Source organism: Schistocerca cancellata, chromosome 6 (genome assembly GCF_023864275.1).
Source record: "Schistocerca cancellata isolate TAMUIC-IGC-003103 chromosome 6, iqSchCanc2.1, whole genome shotgun sequence".
Classification (NCBI taxonomy): domain Eukaryota; kingdom Metazoa; phylum Arthropoda; class Insecta; order Orthoptera; family Acrididae; genus Schistocerca; species Schistocerca cancellata.
In genome coordinates, this window is record NC_064631.1 from 247,603,133 (window position 1) to 247,629,297 (window position 26,165).

The following is a 26,165-nucleotide window of genomic DNA, read 5'->3' on the forward strand; positions in this document are numbered from 1 at the left end:
TGCCACCCAACGTGCTCTAGAAGGTGTAAGTCAACTACCCTGGCCAGCAAGATCTCCGGATCTGTCCCCCATTGAGCATGTTTGGGACTGGATGAAGCGTCGTCTCACGCGGTCTGCACGTCCAGCACGAACGCTGGTCCAACTGAGGCGCCAGGTGGAAATGGCATGGCAAGCCGTTCCACAGGACTACATCCAGCATCTCTACGATCGTCTCCATGGGAGAATAGCAGCCTGCATTGCTGCGAAAGGTGGATATACACTGTACTAGTGCCGACATTGTGCATGCTCTGTTGCCTGTGTCTATGTGCCTGTGGTTCTGTCAGTGTGATCATGTGATGTATCTGACCCCAGGAATGTGTCAATAAAGTTTCCCCTTCCTGGGACAATGAATTCACGGTGTTCTTATTTCAATTTCCAGGAGTGTAGATTGTGGTAAGAGGAGCGTTTCTTCAGAAAATTTGTTAACATCGAATATAGATATAACAGTTGGGAAGTACTTTCTGAAATTACTTTTATGCAATCTAGCCCATCTATGGGAGTGAAACATGAAGGGTAAACAGTTTAGGCCAGAAAAGAATAGAAGTTTTCGAAATGTGGTGCTACAGATGAGTGTTGAAGATTAGATGGGTAGATCACGTAACTACTGAGGAGGTACTAAATAGAATTGGGGAGCAACGAAATGTGTGGCACAGCCTGACTAGAAGATGGGATCGGTTGGTAGGAACATCAAGGGAGCACCAATTTAGTACTGGAGGGAAGTGTGAGGGGTAAAAATAATACAGGGAGACAAGATATGAATACAGTTAGCAGATTCACAAGGATGTAGGTTACAGCAGTTATTCGGAGATGAAGAAGCTTTCACAGGATAGAGTAGCATGGAGAGCTGCATCAAACTAGTTTTCGGACAGAAGACCACAAGACCAGCAACAGTGCAGCGTGTTAGAACATTTCGTAATTGATTTTTGAATGTTCCCAAAGATGTGAGAGTTGTGGTCGCGAGCACTTGGTCGTATTTAACTTGCAGCGGTGCGCACCCGTGAAGCTGCCCGCGATATTCGCGTGGTGTCATGTTCCCGTAAGCGGCGGTATTGGTCGTTGCACATGCGGCGGCGGCGGCACCTTTCGGGCCCCAGCACAGTCCTGGCGGAGCAGTGAGCAACAGCGGCAGAGGCGTCGCTGGCCTTGGCTGCGCTCGCAGCCTTGACAGCAGCGGCCGGCCGGCTGTGCGCAACGCTGTCCGGCGCGGCCGGCGCCCGTAGTTTCCCAGCCAGCAGCAACTCACTTCGCGGCTGCCGTCCACCTCAGGAAGCAGACCGGCTGGAGGAAGGGGGGGGGGTTCATTACTTACTACACGCGCATTTCCACTGCTCGCGACTGTAAAATTTTAGCCGTTCGATGTTGTTTTTTTCTGTATTTTACCCATACACTTGTGTAAATTAACCCTTTCAGACTCGAAACATTATTTTTTTTTATTTTACTTGTTTTTGTTAGACATACATTGAGACAGAACAGGTGGTGTCAGATACAATAATTAAACACAAACGGGGTGGTTTCATATGTAGCCACTGTGCATGAAATGTCGGTGCTAAGATAAAATGCAGTTCCTTTAAGCAGATAGGCATAGCGCTAATTGATAGACAGCACACGCCCCCGGCTTCTGTGAGGTTCTTTAGTCGTGCTACAGTGAACATAGCGCCTTGGGTGCCATGTATTGGTAGATGCTGTGCGCCGTTGTAGGTTTTCCAACTGGAACAACAGTTTTATATTTTTTGCTATTGTTTCTTTGCTCTCGCTCTCGGAAGTAATGCAAGACAACGTTGATTTTTTTTTTTTTTCGTTCGAAAATCGAGAACTCTGTCTTCAGCTAACACATCATCTTCACTTTCACTGCTACTTCAATCTCAATCTGAGTCGGCATCAAAAGAAATCTTTTTCAAAGTCACGCCAGAATTTCCTCTTCTTTTATTATGCGAGAGTACGTCGTGTGAAAGTGGAAATATAACAACCTGTCACAGCTACTGACATAGCTGTTGGAGCCACAGTTATTTCAAAAGGAACCACCACAATAATTATAACAATACATTATTATCGCAGGGCGCAGAGTATAAATTTGAACAGAACAGCTCCTTTTCTGTACCTAATCCATGCGTAAAACATGCCTTATAAGGACAAATTCAATTACAATTTGAAAATAAAGACATTCATGCACTGCATACAAAAATGGCTCTTACCTTGCTCCTGTAACTGCTAAGATTTGAAACATATGAAGTTATGCAAGCTGCAGCCGCTAAAGGGTAGTATCTGCTGGAGACTTAAAGGTTGGCTACAGATGTAACTAATGTGCGTATGCCACAAAATGAGAAAATCCTAGATGCTTTAAGCGGAACAACATCGTCTAAAAGGATTAATAGGTTGGTGCATAAGTTCTTTCCGTTTTGGTTTTGCATGTTGGTATTTTGGTTGCTAAGGGTTTATTTATCGATAATCATTTTGTAGTTCACTGTTGCTATTTCAGTTCACATATTGTCATTTTATCATTTGGAGGTACTGAGTGGGGCTGTGTACGCTAGAAAATGCCGTGCCAAATGCAGACATCTGAACAAATCGTACATATTTTGTTTCAGTGCGGTAGAGGGGTGACAGCAGCTGAGGCAGCCAGAAACATTCGTGCCGTGTATGGGGATAATACCATTCGACAGAATACGGCATGAAAATGGTTGCCTCGATTTGAGGAGGATTGTTATGACATTGGTGAGACCCTCCTCGTTCAGGAAGACCATCAGGGTTTGACGAAGTTCGTTTAAACGCATTAATCCACAATGATCCATGTCAGTGTACTCGAGAACTGGAAGATGTGGTGAACTATGATCATTCCGCCATCGTGTGACATTTGCATGCTATAGGGAAGCTTCAAAAATCTTGTGAATGGGTACAGCATGATTTAAGGCAAAATCGTAAAAATCAGGGGGTGGGCATATGTGCATCTTTGCTTTTTCGTCATCAGTTGGCTCGTGAAAGACACCGACCATTCTTATCCTGTTCGTTACAGATGACGAGAAAAAGTGGCTTTCTGCTAACATAAGGAAAAGAAAAGGAATAGTTGAGCAAACAAAGCAGCAACTCCCCGTACGAAGACCCGAGCACACCCAGAAAAGATGTTTACGCATCTGGTTCAACGTCCGCAGCTCGTGGTCTAGTGGGTAGCGTTGCTGCCTCTGGATCACGAGGTCCTGGGTTCGATTTCCTGCCGGGTTGGGGATTTTCTCTTTCCGGGGACTGTGTGTGTGTGTGTGTGTGTGTGTGTGTGTGTGTGTGTGTGTGTGTGTGTGTGTGTGTGTGTGTGTTGTCCTTATCATTTCATCATAATCATCATTCGTGACAGTGGCTCGATTGGATTACGTGAAAAATTGGACTGTGTAAAAATTTGTATTTTGTACCGGTGCTAATGATCGAGCAGTTGAGCACCCACAAACCAAATATCATTATCATCTGGTGCAACAGCGACGAAGTGGTGTACTAGTGAACTACAAATTACTTCCCCGAAGTGTAACTATCACTGCGCACATTTATTATTAACTACTGTGACGCCTTGCAGACGCAGTCCAAGAACAAAGACAAGGAAGATTGAAAGAAGTAATGCTACTCCACGATAACTCCTGCCCGCATTGGCTAGACTGACAAAAAACACTATACAGGAATTGGGTTGGGAAATAATTCCGCACTCACCTTATTCACCTGTTGTTGCGCCCTCATATTTTCACCTTTCCCGCTCCATATCGAACAACCTTCAAGAAACTTCCTTTCCGGAGGAAAATGCGTCCGAACATGGCGCGATGAGTTCTTCACCTCAAAACTATGTGATTTCTACAGCCGCGGAATCTAACAATTTCCCCGCCGTTGGCAGACTGTTGTAAATAGGTAAGGAGAACGTGTTATTGATGACTGAAGTCTGTTATGTGTATCTGTTGTGTTTATGAAACTTATGCAAAAACGCTACGAAATTATGCCCCAACATAATAGATTGCCTAGCACTTAGCTGGTGCCAGATGACAGTGTTGAATACGTTGAGAACCTCATCTCTATTTTTAACTTACACATCTGCTGCCCTGGTAGGGCTCTCCAGAGGTACTATCTCAAGTACCATGACCGAATACAGAATTCAGAGTGGTCTCCTGAACACGATGATGATATAAAAAGGTAAACCTACTGTTACAGGCAGGTGGAGGATTAAAGACGATCGCCACCCATCATATGAAGCAGATTGCCAGGGTTAATGAGCGTGTAAACTATAGAGCAGGGCCTCTCGAACTGTAGGTTTTAACCCCGCTAAGGGAAGCTCGAACTTATCTGGAGAACGTATAATGATCTGGGAAAAAGCTGTTTTTCCTAATCTTTTTTTAATCTTATGATGGCTCTCATGTTTACGAACTCTGAAAAGTGTCTCATAGTACAAATTTGAATTACTTATCTTGTGTGAGAATGATTGTGAATACGAGATGTGATCCAAAAGTAACGGGAATTTTTGTTTTTCATGAATAGTCTTTATTTATTCACCACCAACTTTGCCCCTTCAAAGATATCTCACTCACACACAATGCACTTGTGCCAGCGCTTTTTCCAATCTTAGAAGCACTTCTGGAACGCACATTTCGTTACGGCGTTTAGCTCTTTCAGCGATTCTGTTTTTATCTCACCAGTGGTGACAAAACGTCGTCCTTTCATGGTTCTCTTCAACCTCCGGAATAGAAAGAAGCCGCAGGGGGCCAAGTCCTGCGAATACGGTGGCTCAGCCAACAGTGGTTTTGTTGTTCGCTGAAAATCATGAACAAGCATTGAGGTGTAAGCATTATCGTGATAAAATTTCCACGAGTGGTTTTGCCACAATCCTGATCGTTTTCTTCGGATTGTTTCACCCAAACGGCGCATAATTTCCAGGTACTATTCCTTATTGACAGTACGACCGTAAGGCAGGAACCCATTGTGCACTATCCCATTGTAATCGAAGAAAATAGTGAGAAGAAACTTCACATGTGATCGAAATTGTCAAATTTTTCGCGGTCTTGGCCCTTCAGGTGGTTTCCATTGAAACGATTGGGCATTGATTTCGACGTTATACTCATACCCATGTTTCGTCACTCCTTGTAACACTATAGAAGTTCTGGATCGACGTCGACTTTCGTTCAGAAATTCCTAAGCGATGTGCCTCGCTTTTGGTCGGAACAAACTTTGTTGCTACACGTTTCATGCCCAAAACATCCGAAAAAATCAGAGTGAACCAAAGTAGATGCCGACACCATCAGCAATATCTCTGATAGTGATACGGCGATTTTCCAGAACCATTTTCTTTACTTTTTCCACATTGTCGTCAGTAATTGATGTTCTAGGGCGTCCAGAGCTGTAGTCGTCACCAGCGTCTTTTCGACACTTTTTTGAAACTTTAGTACCACTCTTAATGTCTTGTATTACTCTTAGTACATTCGTCAAAAGCCACAGTCAAAATTTCGAATACGGTGCTGCACTTTATTTCAATTTTCAAGAAATTTAATGCAAATTGTTTGATCTATCTTCTTCGAAAGTAAAAGTTAGCCGAGCACTCGAAACCATATACAACGTCTTCGACTGTCGACAATAAACTAAATATTTAAAACAGCTGAAAATGCAAAAATACGTCAGGATCGTGTGTACCAACAAGATAAAAAAGGTGAAAATGTGATGTATAAAGATCTCTAAATGAAAAAATTCTCACTGCTTTTTGGACTCCCATAGGTTACCTTTTCCACAATACAAGGTAGCTGTTGCTACCTGTCGGTTATATTTGAGGAACACAACGAGAATAATGTCTCTCCAAGCAGGAACACGAGTATCTGTACACTGAAACATAAACATCAGACTTTTGAGAAAAAGTCAAAATTTGGAAATATTAGTTGTGAAATACTTAATTTGAAAGGTTTTTGTATACAGGTGACTGAAGTTTGACTTTGATCTGCTTAACCGTATTGGCATATTTGTAAAAATAATGTTCACAAATATCTAAACTGGTTTCAGAATCATTTTGCCATAGGGATGGAACATGACAAACATCTCTCGCTAAAATCTTAGGGAGAATTTGCAGAACTGTTCTTTGACACAAATCACTAACCCTTTCTGGCTTGGTGTTAAGGCGGTGTTGGATTTAGCAATTCTTCTGCCACTTCCGATCACTTAGTTGTCATTTTGTAGAAACTAGTGTTATATCCCTTCTTAGTACTGATTACAGTAATTATAACAGTGAGCGGAGGTCGTGAAAAAATGCGTCTGTACGAAAGGGATCGCCGCCGAGAATGCTAGAGAAGTCGTGACCTAGAGAACACTGTTATCACCGCAAAGGGTGCGACGAGAACAATCGAAAAATAATAATTCATGATCCAACTGCTGTCGGCAAGGCTCTAAGATAGCAGACATAAAGCTTTAGTGATTCGATGACCAGCGACTAATGGAAGCATAAAATGTTGTCTGGCGACAAAAATTTTACTGATTCCTCTCACAGACCACCTTTACTTACTTAAAACACCGGGGAAGATGTACAGTACTAACTGTCTTCTTCCAACAGTCAACTACGCTGGAGATTCTTCAGTTGTTTAAACGCCCAAATTGACGGTGGACATTTCCATTCACTATCGCAGATGTTAATCCCAGCAGGGGACTATGAGTTTTGACGTGTTTTAGGATACAATAAAACCTCTTATCTGACAATCGTAACCGCAAAATTTAAATTTTACCGAGGTATATACCCGTGTATACGAAGGAAAAAAAAGTAGCGGTTCCTCCCCTTCCAAGGAAATGAAACAGTATATCTCAGAAAATTTGAATAAAATTCCAACCACCATTGAAAACTTGTTTGAATCAATTCGTAACGGTTCACGATATATTTAGCGCTGAAATAAGCCTTAACGCGATATAAGGCTGTACTGGCGCGTTTATGGATTGTTATGTTTTGCTCTGCAGTGCTTGTATTTGGCTTGAATGGTGCAACAGAGGTCTGACATAATGTTCCGCGGGTGATGCCATTGCAACATGTAGACCTAATGTAAGCACAACAGTGATGGGCAATACTACTGCTTCGCAATGCAATTTCCATTCAAGGCCACAGTAGCAACCGTCGCTCAACAACCAACTGAAAATGCTGACAACTGGCGTCAGTGAATTTACACAATTCCTAATGGCCTAAAAACCTGAAACATAGTCTTACAGTCGCATAATTGAAGCAGTACTCCATAGGCACGATATTTAATTTGAGGTCTCTTGTGTGGAACGATGTCCGGGCGACGTATACTGATCAAAAAGGATACTTCTAACAAATCAGACTGGTGCAAAGATTAGCAGCTAGTTTCATTGTAGTTCAGAAGGTAGAGTTGCCTCCGTCACGAAACTTAAAAATATAGTTGCCCCTAAAAACAAAAGTCCGCAATCATGCCCTGAAGGCAAAGCAATGTCGACCAGACGCCTGTGTACCACGTGGCGTCATGCGAAAGCGTTATTGAGGGGCATGGCGTCAAGCACACGATCTCCCATACGTTGTCGATTTTTCAGACCTTGGAGCAGCTGCTTTCCTAACTTCGGGATTAATGAGACACAATGGCACAGGCTCCCCAACGGGCCTACTCGCCTTCTCGTCCCTGGAATCTGGAGTACTGAGATATTCGCATATTGAATGGATGACCACGTATTACCAAGGTTATAATAAGTTTCTTGTTTCACCTATATAACTTAGTTTTTATTGCATGCCATGGCTCGAAACTGACCAACTCATTTACATAAGACACGTCAATTTTCAAAACGCACGTTATTTCTGCAGAAAATTACTGCTGTAGATCATTGTGTTCTATAACTGTAAGTGCTCTGGAAGTCGCTGAGTGAGAGCCACGACCTACTACATATTGGTTAGTTTACCAAGTTTTAGATAGTTCCGTAAATAATATTTCCTCTTTTAGCGACGAGGTATGATTGTCGTACTTTACACTTGTGTTCTTATCTGTGTATGGGCGGTTCTTTCTGCTTGCCTTGCCCAAGCAGAGCAAGTGCTCTTTCACTAGTGGCTTCGATACAGACGATCGTTAAACTTTAATCCTCCTCCTGGCGTTTTATAGTCATCACTCGTAGCCACTGACCTTAAGACACCACAGGAAGTCAAGAAGTCACGGGGATCGAAGCCATGTTGAATGTGGATCTCTAAACCTGCAAGCCTTCACAGTCAGCCAGGCCCAGCGAACATCTAAAGGGGACAACCGTACATCTGCATCACTACTCTGCAAGTAACACTTAAGTGCTTGGCAAAAGGCTCTTCAGACCACCTTCAGACTGTTTCTCCACCGCTCCATTCTGTAACAACGCGTGTGAAAAATGAACACTCAAATATTTCTGTAAGAGCTCATATTTCTCTTATTTTATTATGATGATCATTTCTCCCTGTGTAGGTTGGCGACAGAAAAATATTTTCACATTCAGAGGAGAAAGTCTGTGATTGAAATTCCGTGAAAAGACGTCGCCGCAACGAAAAACGCCTTTGTTTTAATGACTGACACCCCAACTCGCTTATTAGATCCGTCAATTCTCTATCTTATTTCACAATAACACACAGCGAGTTGCCTTCTTCGGACTAGTTATGTCGTCCGTCAACCCTATCTGGTAAGGATCTCATACCTAATCTAGCAGAGAGCGGACAGAGGTAATGTAGGCGGTTTCTTTAGTACACCTGTTGCATCTTCTAAGTGTTGTGCCCAAAAAAGTCATTGGTTTGCCATCCACACAAAGTTATCTATGTCACAGTTCCAAGTTAAGTTCTTCGTAATTATACTTTCTAGGTATTTACGTGAATTGACCAGCCTTAAAATTTGTATAACCTAAATTTAAACGGATTTCTTTTCGTACTCATCTTGATGATCTCACACTTTTACATATTCATAGAAAATTGCCACTTTTTGTACCATAGATATATCGCGTTCGTCATTTTGCAATTGATTTTGATCGTGTGATGACTTTACTAGACGGTAAATGACAGCACCATCTGCAGTCCAAGATGGCTACTCAGACGCAGTCGATTACTACGTACGGTGATATTTCTTAAAGGAATAACTAATCCAGTCGCATAATTGAAGCAGTACTCCATAGGCACGTAATTTAATTTGAGGTCTCTTGTGTGGAACGATGTCAGAAGCCTTCTGGAAATCTAACAATATGGAATCAGTCGGAGATCCCCCGCCGGTAGCACTGATTACTTCGTACGAGTAAAGAGCTAGTTGTGTTTCACAAGAACGATATTTTTTGAACCTGTGTTGTGTGTCAACGTTCGAGGTAATCCATAATGTTCGAACACATGGTATGTTTCAAAATTCTACTAAAAATAGACGTCATTGCATGGACCTGTAATTCAGCGGATTACTCCTATTTCCTGCCTTGAATGTTGGTGTGTTCTGTGCAACTTCCCAGTATTCGGGTACGGATCTTGCGTCGAGTGAGCGTTTGTGTATTATTGCTGAGTGTGGAACTGTTGTTTCTGCCTGCTCTGAAAGGAACCTAATTGGTGTGCTATCTGAACCGAAAGACTTCCCTTTATCAAGTGTTTCAAGCTGCTTCGCTACACTGGTTATATCGACTTTTAGGTTACTCATGTTGGCAGTTGCACTTGATTCGGATTCTGGAATATTTACTTCGTCTTTGGCGAAGGAATTTCAGAAAACTGTGTTTAATAACTGCCTTTCAGTGCCGTTTGCATCGGTAATATTACATTTGGTGTCGCGCAATGAAGGTATTGATTATGTCTTGTCACTGGTGTATTTTACGTACGGCCAGAATCTCACTGGATTTTCTGTCAGATTTCGAACAGTCTTTCGTTGTGGAAGCTATTACAAGTATCTCGCATAGAAGTCCTTGCTACATTTAGAGCTTCTTTAAATCTTAGGCAATCTCGGAAATTTTGAATTCTTTTAAATTTGGTATGCCTTTTTTTCGTTGCTTCAACAATTTTCCATGGGGATCAGTACCATCTTCTAGTAATTTATTCGGTATAAACCTGTTGCCTCATATTTCTTCAAATTCAGGCCACATCTGGTCTAAACATAGTTGAAAAGGTGTGAATAAAAAAAAGTTGCTGATTTCATTACAGACAATCGTCAGAAGTACAGAAAACTTGCCCGATTGGGTAGCACCAGAACATATTGTCACAAGACATCGAAACTGATATTCATTACTCTGATTACTCGCTGATATTTCATAGATGAACGACTCTAACATCTTGGTCTAGGTTGCCACAACTAACATAACGCTTAAGAAATGTGCTGATCGTTACGCACTAGGTAGAATTTTGCCATAAGACAAAAGGTCTTTACAATATTTCGCAAAGAAAATAGTTTTCTTTTCTGTTTAGTTCGGTTAGCTATAAAAGGTACTGAGTGACTTTATGTCCGTGCGTCAGTAGAGTCATTCGAAGAAATTTAATTTCATACCGTGGAAGTTTTACCATATTGTACAGTTAGATAGTTTTTGCAGTTAATGATTTCACGGGGTACTTTTAAGTGTGTGTTCTTATGTCATTTATCTCCTATGTCAATATAGAAAAATAATTGCGCTCCGTTTTCACTGTACTGTGACGATGTTACACGAACTTTCAGCTACACATCTGCAGAGAAGAACCGTGTTTTTCCTCTCACAAGGCAGAATATAAGTTTCACACGCTTTATATCGCTTGACGTCCCGCATCATGGTGTCACGGTGGTAATGCGGGCATAATACGTCAGTTTATCGGGAATACTGTACACGTTCTAAAGATACCTGCACTTCTGTATCATGACGCCAAGACGTCACTTGAATTATGTTAAGTTTCATTGTAAATAAGAAATGCAGTGCTACGTGGAGTGATCGAAATTTTGCGAGAGCTGAAGAAGATCAACGATTCGTGAAACCTTAACCAGATCTGCACGCATTAACGAATACAGAGAGAAACTTACTTCGTCTCCGTAAACATAATAATGGGTAGCGTCTTCCATACGAGTTGTAGAAGGAACTTAGTAGATAAAGTTTTGGTAAGGAACCCATGTCCGGAAATATACTAGTACGATGTAAAGTTTGAAAATCGGATCACTTTCAAATCTTCCGCTTCACGGTACGCATACAAACAGAAGAGGGCGCCATCGTCAATCTGTGCTGTAATTATGACGTCACATACCATTTTAACCCGACTGCAACAACGACTGCGAGAAACAGGCACTTTCGCAACTGGCGGGGGGGGGGGGGGGGTTGACCATGGAGCGGGTTGCCATGCGTCCCGATATATCGGGACCATCACCGTTGTACACCTTCGTGTCCCGACAAGACCCGATTTTGCAAAATCCTTTTACGAGCTTGGCTCAATTAATGAAGTATCGCCATCTGTTAGCGCAACGTGTAAATGTGGAAGAAAGGTGCATTTACTTTCTTAAGGAAACCAAAAATCCGTAACGCAAATGCCAACTTCTAGAATTATGCGGGTATTTGTTTTCTATTCCCACATACAACGCCATTGGGGAAAGAGTATTACCGCAGATGTCGGCCCAGTGGGCCGACGAAAGAAATCGATTGCTGCCAGGGACTGTGGTCTCATTCTGACAGTGCCAGTTTAAGTACAAGCTGACTTGCATGGAGTTCTGTTGTTGTTGTTATTGTCTTCAGTCCAGAGACTGGTTTGATGCAGCTCTCCATGCTACTCTATCCTGTGCAAGCTTCTTCGTCTCCCAGTACCTACTGCAACCTACATCCTTCTGAATCTGCTTAGTGCTTTCATCTCTAGGTCTCCCTCTACGATTTTTACCCTGCACGCTGCCCTCCTGTACTAAATTGGCGATCTCTTGATGCCTCAAAACATGTCCTACCAACCGATCCTTTCTTCCAGTCAAGGTGTGCCACAAGTTTCGCTTCTCCCTAATTCCGCATGGAGTTTTATAAATACGTAAAAGGAAAAAAAAACCTTGCTGAAAAAGGTGAAATCTTCCGAAAAATATGGTGTACCAACTATTTCTGCCGCAACAAGTTCCATATCATTGTATTCTACATAAAAAAGTAATTTAAATAATTTTTTTACTTTATTTCGACACCTTCATCTCAGTGTGTCCCGAAGACGATCCTGGTAGATATGGCAACCGTAATTGTGGTGCTACACCGACGCGTCGCACTCTTATTTTAACCCTGTAGTGTCCCGCGTGACACATGTCACATAGGGTTTGAAGTGCTGCAGAAACTACAATTTGCTTCCTTCGTGCTTAAGTGCCTGGCTTGACATTTCTGTTAACGCCTCCGTAGCAATCTCTGGTGAAGCTCATGCGGACAAAGCGCACCGAGTCAGTTTCGCCATCCGACCGCTGCTGTAAACAGCCATGTCACTTCAGATAATGTAGTTGTATTCGTGTCTTCATATTACTGCAGTTTTTTGGAATATTTTATTACATTTTATTTTGCCATACCACAAATAGAAAGTATTGTTTGTGAATGGAATAACTATTGTATAGTGTGCTGTAATACAGTTTGAAAATGCATGTTACAAATATGTTACATTGGGCAATGAGTAATACAGTTGTGCTTGAATCCAAGATTATTTCATTTCAGAAACAATGGAACTCGTGATAAAATTAAAAGTAAAAATGACTCTTTATCGCCTTTGTAGCTACCGATTGAAGACATACTTTCTAGTCTGGACAAGCTTGACGTCAGTGACATAGAAGATTTGTATTCAGATGGTGGTGATGGTGACTGATGAAACTATTGCAGTTATGACAGAAATGATTGCAGTTATGACAAGAGACTCCCCAGGACGTGAACAAGTATCCCCAAATATTCCTTTTTCTGCTGAAAATGATGCTGAAGATTGTTTAGCTGCAGAAGATGAATAGTTCATATAAGGAGACAACAATGTTGCAGAAAAGTTTGATCGACTACAGTGGAAGAAAAGAGATTTTATTCCAGTCATTGAACCATTTGTTCCTGTTCCAACTCCTACTGGACTAATAAGTCCTGTGGAATATTTCAGATCGCTGGTGATGTGTGACATTCTCTTCACAACTTGGTAGACCTGTCGAACCAGTACAGGGCACAAAAGACCGGAAGACAGTGAACACAAGCAAATCGGAACTGTAACAAATATTAGGCATGTACCTGAGAATGGGACTTGCTCAAACTCGCTGCTACTGCGAGACCCACATGGCCCATCTGTTGGTTTGTAACGTTTTGTCAGAAAATAGACTTGGGAAACGGTTGAGCGTCCTCTACTTTGAAAACAATTTATTAGCAACTGATGAAACTAAAACAAGTGATAAGCTCTTGAAAATTCTACCTTGGAGGAATCAGTTCAGAAAAAAATGCTTGAAAGAAGTTCCAGAAGAACACAGTAATGTTGATGAAGTAATGATCGCTTTTAAAGGCAGAAGCTCCTTGAAACAGTTTATGCAAAACAATCCTGTAAGGTGGAGATTAAAAATGTAGGGTACGGCAGGATCTTCTGGCTGCTTATATGGCTTTGATATACGTCATGGGGCAGCAGACAAAAAATGTAAGAAGGGAAGAGAGAAGCAGGGAAAGGGCTCGCATATGAGGTGTCGTAAAATTAAGTTACGTAACCAGAAAACCACAGTTTCAAGGTATATGCCGACAATTTTTTTATGAGCGATATGCATGTTCAGTACCTGTTGACCAGAGATATATATTTCATTCGAACAGTAAGAGCAAATAGGCTGAAAGATTGTGACATCCCTAGCTAAAAAGACATGAAGGCCGAAGGCGAGGAGTCATAGCAAGCCTAGTAGACCATACAGGGCGATTCATTGTAGTGAGATGCTACGACAACAAACCTGTTTCTCTGGTATCATCAGACCAGCTGTTATCCCAGCTTACAACACTTGTATGAGTGATATTGATCTGTGGGACATGCTATCATCACTATACAGATACTAAATAAAATCAAGGCGGTGGTGTTTGTACATCTTCTGGCACCAATTACAGTTGCGGTAGACAACAGTTGGCTAAAATAGCGTAAGGACTGCAAATTTCTGCAGGAGTGACACATTTCATTGCGCAAATTCCAAACAGAAATTGCGGGTGGACTGATATTGGCAGGGAAAGAGAAATGAAAACGAGGACGCCCAAGTAAAGATGACATGTCGAAGAAGGAGGAGGAGGCTGCGACAACAGTTCTATTAGTTGTAGATTGCCAAAAGGACAAGTACGATCGTTAGCCTATATGGAAGGAAACAAGAGGACGATGCAAGACACTTATCAAGATGGTATCATATGGGAGGTGTGAAAAATGTGAAGTATTTTTGTGCTTAAATAAAGACAGAAATTGTTTTAGAAGAATTCCCACATAAAAACTGACAGATTGAATTGGCTAATAATTTCTGTTGCTTTTTTCTATTTTATTGTAAAAGGAATGAACAGTTAAGTGGATCATCTGCTGTTCTATAGTATATAACAACCAGGCTGTGCGGAAGTGAGATATATGCGGCTACTTGCTGTTTGATAATAATCAATCATTTACTTAATACTATATGTATTAATTACTAAAGAGTGCGTGTAAAAGCAAGCTGGTTTTGATACATTCATTCATCAAAAGAGAATATTCCGTAAAAATGAGAATAAAAGATATATTGGAACCAGAACCTATAATTAAATTAAATTTTAATCTTAACAACCTGTCCTGCTATCCAACATTTTATGCTGCCTATTACCCTGTGTGACGAATACGTCACATTAAAATTTTGGGGTGGAAAATGTTAAGAGTTAGAATTGCACATGAAATAGTGGAAAGAGGCAATAACAAGAGATTTTGGTGAAATAAATTTTTTGGCCAAGGGAATGGTTATAATAGGGTAGTGTAGAGTACATCGATCAGAACTCGTAGTCTCCGCTTGTGTGTACCATGAAGCGAAAGGTATGAAAGTACACACACCGACTCTCCAACCTAATGTGGCGGAAGGTCAAGCCGCATAGGCCGGAGTTCATAAATTCTTTCTTCCGATCCCAGCCGCACCATTCAAAAGAGTTTTTCTTCCTTTTCTTTCTTTCTTTTTTACAAAAAAAAAACCTAATTTTGTTAAGTTACTGACTTCTTACCTGATATATGCCAGTTGTAAGTGTTTGTTATGTATACACTGCACCCTTCAAAAATGATTACAATAAACACAAAACGATCTGCATTATAAAATATGAGTGGATGATGATACACATGTGAAAATCCAGGCCTAACGAAAACTATGGAACTTTGGTTTGAAGTTTTAAAAAGTTTTTAATAAATGACTTTTCCCTTCCTCTACCATGCTGCAGTGGATCTCCACACGCAAGCCAGCTGGCATTCCTTCATCTTGCTCACTAATGTACTGCAACGCTGCCTTAGTTGACTTGAACCCTTCCGAATGAGGGTTGAGGTTTCTCCTCTCATCTCAGTGAAGAGCTTCTCATCTGTTATTTCTCGTGCATCACCATTTCCACAATATCGTTATCAGTCGATTCATAAACTTCATCATTTGCCATCCATGTTCTCTGCATCGAAATCCTCACAGCCCCGTACATCTTTGAGCAATAAAACAATCTTTGACTTCGGCTTCCCACATGGATTCAAAGTTAAAATGTCCGCCTTTATGGGCTAAAAGAATTTTCCAACACCTTACAAGTGATAACGTTAGGAATCTCTTCCCACGGTGCAGCCAACCACGTGGACATTTAGCAAGTCAATTCTCTTCGAAATTGTTACAGTCTTCATTATTCTAAATCACTGATATCAACGAACTCTGAAGACGACAGCAATACCACTACTTTAGCATTTCAAGGATGCCTTGGTCCTTCAGGTGACAAAAGAGCAGTCTTATTTGGTGGTAAAACTAACGCTTCGATATCCTCATCAGTGAGTTTGTCTCTGGCAGGATCACTGATCCTCATTTTTCAGGTTTTTGAAAGATCTAAATTTCCGTGATTTCCCTGTTTATGTAAGCCGGACCTTGTGGTTGCCACTTGCATTTCTGCAAGCCATTATAGTAACAGGTTCCGTACTTTCCTTGTATTCGGGTGCGCAGCTTCCATTTTTTGAAGCAAGTGTTTTCGTAATGAGCAGCTTGTAAAACCGTTTTATCTTAGTTTTACAGATGTTCTCCAGAAATTCGCTCCTCGTCAGGTAACTTCGAAGGCACAGCTTCTTTCTCAGCAGATAAATCCTCTCCACTAGTGGTAACCTGGCGCACACCGAACTATTTTTTCACCTATCCAACCATTCATCAGTGGCAGTAAACTATGAGTCTCCTTTAGGAGTGTATTTGTTCCCTTGTTATTCCAACGATTTTACATATAAACCATTTTGATTTTCTGTCACTGCGTATACGCACATTGTTTTATATGTAATACATTGTAGCACTTTTATCTGAAACGCCGAAATGCTTCTGCCTTAAATAAACAAATTGGAGCAAATCTCAGTAGTTACGTGGTAGCCGCATGGAAGGGTTTGACGTTCTGGAATTCCACTGAAGTAATTAGGATTCGCGTCCTCTCGTCGTCTTCTTTACATTGTATTGTTTGTTGATATATAGCAAGCGTAATACGAATATAACCGAGGTGTGTCGAGCATGGTAACACACTGTGCCACTGACGGGCATGGGACTTAAACAGCCATTTATTGCCGGGGCGCCTCAGCATACTCGGGCCACGAGAGATAGCACCCTGGCATTCGTCCAGTATGGCGTGAAGCGGCAGCCAGTGCGGCGTTAGACCTCGCTGTGCCCAGAAGTGGATAAAGCGGTGGCTTCCGAGCGTCGAGTTTAAGAGAGGTGTTGACATCTCAGCAAGATACCCTATACGGAACGACCACTTTTGTCTCAAGAATGAGACAAATTTCCGTTGATGAACAAAACCGTTCACAAACGTCTCATAGGGCTGCTGGTAAAGAGGCCCTCTCCGATCACAAACTTTATAGGCTTGCCTTCGCAGAATTAAATGTAGGCTATGATTGGCACAGCGTCATATTTTCTGATGAATGATCAGTAAATGAAGGTCTTTGATGGTCTACAGGTCACGACACGACCCACAGTATGTGAAGCAATATTCGCAGGTAGGCTGCATAACAGTCTCGTGCTGGGGCGAATGTCATTACGTGGGGCAGGGATACTTCGTCGAATTTATGATCGTATGTGTACTTCACGAAACATACTATTGGTACCGAGTGTGAGAATGCGCCGTCCCTTGGAAGTGATCCAGACCCAGCAGGACCACTCATCGGTTCACACGAGTCGAATCGTTCAGCAATTGTTTTCGCAACACGCTGGCGTCAGCCTGATCGACTAGACTGTTCGAGGGTCGATATATAATCCTACTGAAAATTTTGTGGGCCAAAATGAAGCGTCACGTGAACTTAAGACTGGCCGATACCGGCCATCACCAGAGACTGACAGCCTGCAGGCCTTATTGGTGGAGACAAGTAATTGATGCCAATGGCAAGATGACCCTCATGCTGCCCGGTATATGTTGTGAAACTTTCTTGGTTTCTCGTTACTCAAGTTTTTATCGCGACGTTTAATAACTGTATGATTGTTAAATTGACATCAGCTTGAAATCATTGTACTTTAGTTGTATTTATTGGATTTGTTCTACTTAACTCTTAGCACGTATAAATTTGAAAGAAAAAAAACCACAATCGAGGTAATTTGAATCGAAATAAAAATGTCCTAATATGGAACAGTGAAAGAAAACTATCGATCAATATAAGAACGGATAAGCACTGGAATAATAATAATAATAATAATAATAATAATAATAATAATAATAATAATCTCTTTCTTACTCCCTCTCAAACATTTCCTGCGTTTATTGCGCAAAAGAAGTCCAGCCAGGGCATACAAAATTTCCTCTTCGAGTTAGCATTCTTTGGGAGCCCAAAGATAGCAGCCCATGAACTGTGCCCTTTTCTCTGTATTAGTCTTCAGAGAAATGTCCACAGCAGAATATGCGTTCAGTTTCTTCTTCTTCAGATTGCACGTCTGAAACATTTTCCTCAATTAAATTTGTATCAGGCCCCGAATGACTGGAAGAGTGTGTGTCTTATGTTTTTCTCTTTTTTTCTTTTTCAAGAATAAAACTTTCACTTCACCCTCCTTTGATTCCGCTGAAGCTTTCTTCCTTTTGAATTGTTTTAAACGTTTCCTGTATGGCATTATATACTCAACGTGCTGATTTTACGTGAGCTGGTGGCTCTTGATATGACCAGCTGCTTTTGGGAGCTGGTCGGATACCATTTGGACTCACATTTACTCCTTTGTTTGGATATTGTATTTCAAAATTCTGGTGTCTTGCAAAATCACCGCCGGCCGTTGTGGCCGAGCGGTTCTAGGTGCTTCAGTCTGGAACCGCGCGACCTCTACGGTCGCAGGTTCGAATCCTGCCTCGGGCATGGATGTGTGTGATGTCCTTAGGTTAGTTAGTCAGGTTTAAGTTGTTCTAAGTTCTAGGGGACTGATGACTGATGACCTCAGATGTTAAGTCCCATCATGCTCAGAGCCGTTTGAGCCATTTTGAGCAAAATCACCATCTCGTTTAAGTGTATGCTTGCTGCATGGGAAGTGTCCCGTTTTCCAGACGTCGTTTATAGCATTTTCTGTTGTTACTGCTCCCAAATAGGCCGTTCCAAATAATCTCGTAATCAAAACTGAGGTTACTGTTCGTCCTGGGTTGTTTGCCCGCCAGATTTCTATTTCTCGGGATTCCACATGAAAAGGCTGCATTTTATGCGAGGAATTGGGTGATGACCGGATAATGTGTACATGATTTTCTCTTATGACCACCAAGATCACCACAAGATGGCTTCATAAAGTTCACAAACTTGTGAAACAGCTTGGTAAAAATATAGTGTGAATGTAACTACTAAGGTAGCCACCTGAAGTTGTCCTAATACGTGACAGCATGTCCTAAAAGTTGATACCGTCGCGTATTAGAATACCCTTGGTAATGCATATTAGGAATAAGCATCTTGCACTAGAAATATAACTTCATAGTTACGCTGCTCGTTTTGAAGAACAATTCATTACATCGAATGAAAGAGTACTTTGTGAAGAATATAATGGTATGATTATTGTTGCAGCAGCACATACACGCAAAAAAAACTTGAGATTCACCTCTTTTAAAATCAAGGATTCTCGACAGCGCCCAGCTCCGAAATGGTCACAGCTTTACGCCCAGGCGATGTGAGAACTGTTCTAATAAGAGAATGAAATTTTCACTCTGCAGCGGAGTGTTCGCTAATAATGAAACTTCCTGGCAGATTAAAACTGTGTGCCGGACACAATAGAACTCGGAACAATTGCCAGTCGCGGGCAAGTGCTCCACCGACTGATCTACCCAAGATCACTTTCCCACGAGAAGCAGAGGTCCCGAGCTCGAATCTCTGTCCAGCACACAGTTTTAATCTGCCAGGAAGATTTATGTTCAGATGTTTCCCAACAGAGCTGAGCACTTACTGTAGACAGAATTTGTCTCACATCACCAAACTCCCCGCCCCCCACAAGGGGCAACTTCTTTCTGTATTCAAAATCATTTTCAGTAATAATAGTATCAGTTGCGTAAATTAAAAAAAAATCAAATCAGAACTTGACTATTTTCGCAGAGTAAATTATAATTGTCCGCAGCTTGTGGTCTCACGGTAGCGTTCTCGCTTCCTGCGCACAGGGTCCCGGGTTTCGATTCCCAGCGGCATCTGTGATTTTCACCTGCCCCGAGATGACTGGGGCAGGTTGTTGTCTTCATCATCATTCGTACCTGCCTTTTTTCGGATTTTAATAAATAGTATGACAGAATTTACTGTGTTATTCAGACCCATTACGCCGAATAGTTGAATTTGCTTTTTTTTCCAACGTATTGTTAATTTTATATAGGGACCAAAATTTATGAGCTAGTCATTAAACATTTATTCTCTTACTCAATTTCATCTTAATGGGTTTTTTCTACGAATCTACTTTCCCAGTCTATCTGCTAGTTCTGTGAACAGTTTTATGCCTACAGACAAAACTTTCTCTTTGGCAATTTAATTTGGACCTATCGTTTTCGAAATTGAGAGCTATCCCGAGTTTTACTGTTCCCGAATAAAAGAACAAAAGGATTGCTATTGAATTTTGCGCTTACATATGAACAGCATTACCAATTTCAATAGTACCAAAGAACTGCACAGTTATTCGATTAATCTCTCCACAATTTGAAATACGAGCTTCTTAAAAGATACAATTTTAATAGAATTCTGACTGATCTAAAAATCACATATTCCTCAAATAATATTTTTCTCACTCGTAAAAAACGAATGCCCTTATATAACTTGCTTGAATTTTGTTTAAAATTTTGAGAGTTATGTGATAGTTTTTGTTAGCTCGTTCTATATCAGTTCTCGCAAAGGCTACAAATAATATGCACGAGTTATGCACTCAAGACAAGAGATGCTACCACAGAAAGGCCTTTGGCACCTACCACGACGGGGACATAAAAAATATTGGCCAAAAAAATATTGACCAGATGGCGGAACCGAAATCTGATTTACAAAATGACAACCAGGTACTTTGATCGTGAATCACTTGCGCCGCGACGCTAACACCTCCTTCGAACCGCATCTAGTACTGCCGGCCAAATCATTACGTATTTCGCGATCGCTGACATCATCCTGTACTTCCGTGTATAATTTTTATTTTCCAATGTCGCGTATAAGCGCATCTGTCTGGTATACGTTACTGGTGTAACGTAACTTGGACATTAATGGGGCGAGAGTGTTGCCACAATTTGTGGCGTTGTTGTATGCACCGAGAATTCCCGATGTGGGTCTCACCCATTTTCCACGCCGACAGTTTTGTTTGGTCGACTGTACCGGTTAGCTAGTCAAGTGTGCCTACTGCTCTTTTCGTTGAATTGTAATCGGAAATCATTTTTGGTTTCTTATCAGCTCTATTACTGATTTCATCATGGTGGAGTGTGCTCAGTAGTACATCTTCATTCTCTAAGGAAGATAATTGACTACAGTAGTATCATTTGTGAAGTAAAATGAAGAGCTGTGAACCTCGTTGTTAGTCCTATTTTCTGGAAGCTGTGGCTTATTTTTGCGTATAGTTCCCCACATTGTTCATTTCATTTTAAGGAGCAGCTGTCCCATATTGTATGACGTAAATGAGTGCTCACGTTTGATAATCTAACCTCTCAACTGAGAGCAGCAACTACACTCATTCTCTGATTTTTTTTTCTGGTGCCACTCTGCTCTTCTTTCGTGTGTAAGTTTGAGGTTTAGGTACGGATGACGATTTGCTGTCACACTCCCTATTTTGGTGGTTTACTTGGGACATACTGTTTTACTGGACAACAACCACCACCACTAAATGCTACTAACTGCTCGTCGACATCATCATTTCCTCAAAGCCTCCAGAGTTTAGGAAGTACTCCTGTCGTATCCTACCAAATACTACGAATTGCAGCAAGTTTATCAGTACATACATCATCTGTCGTTATTTCTAGTTATGAATTCCCTGCACATATCTCTCCAGCGATCTCCCATGCCGTTGAATATAGTGTTTGTATAATAATAACAACGTCGTTGCGGTTTTCTGACTGTTGTGCCCGCTTCTTACAGGCGGTTGACGAGGGGCACTTACGCAGTGCTCCATTGTGGAAGGTTTGCCTGCACAGCGTGACCTTGGCAGCTGTCTGTAGCGTGAGCGCGCTTGGTCCGTATTCTTGAGCCAAGGCCACTGTGCCTAGGTGCCGGAAGGTGCAGCCAAGAGCCAGGGACGTACCGTGACTCGGGAAGCTTTGCTTGACCCCGCACTTGGCTGCCGGCTACACTCGTCAGCCGCCAGTTTTGCCAACTGTTGAGGAATGGAGTCTCCTGAAGTAGTCTCGCACAGTGTGTAGGCGGCAGCTGAACTCCGAGCAGTAATTTTTCGGGGTAGTACACTGAGACGTAAAATGCAATAGACAGTGAATATATTGTTAAATACATGCAATTAAAGCGAATGTCCAAAATATCCTGGCATTGCATTCGCTGGTCAAAGCGTGAAATGTTTTAGAAGGCTACAGGAGACATCCGTGTACAAAATTAATATAGGAAATAGAAGTCAGTTAAACGCAGTCAAGCTATGTTGTTTGTGTTGCTGCCCGCTACAGACTGAATAGAGATCGATGACTAGTTTATGACGTGGATTTTAGTTTTTTTTGTTGTGAAGAAGTATACCAACGAAACTAGCGTCAAAGTCAGTTGTCTCATACTGCAGCACAGGAACAGTCTGCTACTGAAACGGGCAGTTTACGCTGCAAGTATAGTACGCGGTAAAGAGGCCCGATTGTTCGTTCCCTCATTCTTTTCTCCTATTATTCGGCTGACGGCTTACACATCTACTTCTTTACATACGGAAAACCAGCTGTCGAGAAATATGTAGCTAAATGGCAAATAGTAGTCCCCCCACCGTTTTTGATGGATAAGTGTTGACTAGACTGAGGAAGAAGCTCATTTTATATAAGATAGAACAGATCCATTCCGCAACAGCCGTATAAACGAACACAAAATAATCACCATATATCATACAATTTTAGTAGCGAGCCTCAGTCTGTTCTAACAGCTAACATGCCTCAGTGTCAAGCAAATAATCTTGGTGTATAGTGTGTTACAGGTTAAAATTGAGTGTCAGACCCAATGTAAAAACCGTTTTTACAATGTTACCTATTGGTGGAAAAAAGAATGAAATCATTTCTTTCATTTCCAGTAAAATACAGAGTTTGTTTACTTTCTTTTATGTATAAATTGTATCCTGGAGTTGTTAGTTTTCTACAGACAAAATGGATTATAAAAGTCCTCCTCCCCACTCTCGCTGCCCATTATTCATGCATGCGTGTGTGAGCGCACGCGCGCACACACACACACACACACACACACACACACACACACACACACACACACACACAATATGAAGCTTATTACTGAAAAATGCTAGGTGGAATAAGGACAATGTTGCTCCCCGTACAGAAATGACGACTCAGCATCTCCTTTGGAGTAGATTAGATTAGTTTATCGTTCCATAGATCCGTGCTGAGGAGATCCTCATGATGTGGAACATGTCAAAATATATAGTGAGTAGCAATCTGTCCTTTTCATAATACTGTGAAGCCTATTACTGAGCTATACATAGTGCCTATTGTTTCACTGTGTACCTCTTCAAGTATTTTGTTGAATTAGATTTTGTATGAAATGTAACTAGCTATTGTTCACAGTAGATTTTTGTGTTTGATTTATCTCGTGATTTGTACTGACTGGTTTTTGAAGTTCATATATTAACTTAATTATTTAATATATTTTCATGTCAATAACTGTGCTAAAACTGCTGCTGCCTATTTTGATGCGTCATGGCTGAAGTCAGTGTTTTAAAATTCAATGCATATATGTGTATTATGCTTGTTGGTTCCTATTGTGCTGCTGTAATGAGAGTTGGATATTTACAGATATTGTCATTCTTTGCTTGTCCGCTCTGTTGTGTATGCATGTGGTATGTTCAAATTATTATTTATTTATCTTGAAGATGAGTTTGGTATTGGAAAAAAAAATGTGAGCTATAAACTTCATGGAAACGACCTGTGCTCCTGATTTTTTTGCACCTTTATGATTGACGTTATCATGACCAACTAGTTGTCATTTTCAATTAACAACATTTACTAGAAAAAGTAGTTAAATTTCACTTTGGTCACCACCTAGAATCAAATGTGAAAAGTAATAATAATAATAATAATAATAATAAAAGAAGTCTTCAATATCAGTTTTATTTTATTTTCCTGTAAACACTCACACTGGGAATACAGTTTTTGTGTCTTCACATTTAATGAGTAAACAATTTTTATCATTTGGAGAATGTGACACTAATGAGTATGTCAGCACAGGATAAAAAATTGTCGCACCAGGACTCAACCACGTCTTATTGCTTGTAGTGGTGCTCTGCAAGGCCACCATAAGTTTTAGTCAGGTAGTTTGGTCCTTTTATAATTTCTAACTATGGGTGCTTAGTACTGTAATAACAGAAGCACTTTTGGATGGAGTCTGAAAGTCATGGGTGAATTGTACTTCAATGAGTACCCAGTTAGTAGAGATCTTCCTTAAAAAGTAATGATTTGGTGTTTGAGTCACATGCCTGAATGCAATTTGACTCTTTTAATTTGTTCATTTTGTTGAAGCTGACAGACGTTCGTCTATGATATATTTACCTCTTTTTATTCTTACGTGTATTGCCGATCAGTTATTCAGTGATATTTTCTGCTTAAAACTTTTTGGTAGAGTCGTGCATCAGTCTGCATGGTAAATCTTTGCATACTGTGTAATCAGAAAAGCTGTATCTATATGGTGGCTTTAAGTCTACCCCAAGCAGCTAGTCACTGAGAAGCAAAGAACTTATTATTTGATATGAAATGGGCCTGTGTGTGTGCCAAACCTTACTACAAAATTTAGAAAATGGTCTTCAGAAGATGTTTCAACCAAGACTCGGGCTTCGTATTATTATTATTATAACTACTACTATTATATGTCAGTAACTTTCAGAAATTTTTTATAATAACCACTGACCCCCACCCCCATTTTTTTATTAATGCCTTCAGGGGATTACTGTGACATTTTTTGTAAATGTATTTTTTGTGTGATGCATAAAAAATAGATTTATAAAGAAGATTGTTCAGAAAAGCAATGGAAGGAACGTCAATAGTCTTCAATTAAAACTAGCAATGAGGCACTTTCACTTATTTATTGAGCAGTTTCTTTCAGTAATGTGTTGTGATGGTGGTAGATAAACGATAGGTGCTACATGTCAAGAACTGTTCTATAAAGACAAAAACAATAAATTCATGTATTTAATTGACTTGTATTCCACGTGTATTTGGAATGGAGGCAAGACGAGACTGATTACTTGATGCCTCCTTGGCTTCTGTTAATCTCTTTCTCTACTGATCACCATGAAAGAAAAATAATTTTGTCATAACTTCTTGTTTTTCGAACATTCATGATGGAATGAGTTCTGTTGAAGTAATTAGGTTCAATGTTTGTTCCAGGAATAAGCTTAGAGAACAATCTTTCGATAAGCTCAATGGGTCCACAGTCACCATTGGATATGAAACCAGATACAGCTAGCCTAATTAGCTCTGGCAGTTTCAGTCCCACTGGAGGACCTAACAGCCCAGGGTATGTATGAACACCTTTGTCATTGTATTTGTGTTTTATGTTTTGCTGCTGCTACTGCTACTCACCAGTACTGCTGTTATTACTGCTGTTGCTGATGCTACTATTATTCTTATTCCTGCAAACTGTAATGTTTGAAAATCTTTCATTTTTATTAAAAAGTATGGGGAAATTAACTGGAATTTGTGTGTGAATGTACTTTTTGTAGGGTGTATCATTAACACAAAGAAGATAGCCCAGCAAAACAATTATGGGGAAATTGTAAGCCTTTGCCTTTGTACATATAGTGAGCAGAACATAATTCATTCACTACACAATCATTTATTATGTAGCTAGTTGTATTTTAATTATATTTGTTATCTGAGAATTAAGCAGCAGTCATAGTTGTGGAAGGAGAAAGAAAGTGTTAGTTTGAAGCTCTGTGCTGATTTTGTGAGATGTTTGTGAATTTGGAAGATCACTGCACAATGTAGAGAACTGTCCACGACTGTTGTTTCAGTGTTCTTTCACAGTCAGTATGCAAACTAAACAAATTTGGCAGAGTGTCGCTCTCTCTCTCTCTCTCTCTCTCTCTCTCTCTCTCTCTCTCTCTCTCACGCGTCACATTCCAGATGCCCATTTTTAAATATATCTGTGCTGACATAAAGAAAAAAAGTGCACTTTTTTGGTAAACTGAATGCCTGGCTCCTCCCTACCATGTGGATCTTTTTTGTGTTTTTATCAATATTTCATTTGCAACCAAGTAAACTTCAAAAATTGGGAGATACATTAAAAAAACAGAAGATTCAAATTTTGTCACTTCAAGAAACAGAAATGATGGACAATAACTCCATGGATTTCGGCAATTAGCGTATTTTTAAAAGTAAAGCCAATAAAAGAATACTTAATAATACACCATATCTGGGGCTGCTTTTACAGTCTCCAAAAATGTTTTAAATTCAGTAATGAAGCTAAAACC

At 40.7% G+C, this 26,165-nt stretch overlaps 1 protein-coding gene across 5 annotated transcripts in view; it reads left to right on the top strand.

Annotated features, from left to right (window-relative positions):
• The window catches only part of LOC126191375 (retinoic acid receptor RXR), a 136,870-nt gene that overhangs the window by 79,300 nt on the left and 31,405 nt on the right, over positions 1 to 26,165 (top strand). For all 5 annotated transcript variants that reach the window (XM_049932225.1, XM_049932223.1, XM_049932226.1 and 2 more), the window contains one exon: positions 25,081 to 25,210. In XM_049932225.1, coding sequence (XP_049788182.1) covers positions 25,081 to 25,210 — 130 coding nt within the window. The remainder of the gene's footprint in view (positions 1 to 25,080; positions 25,211 to 26,165) is intronic.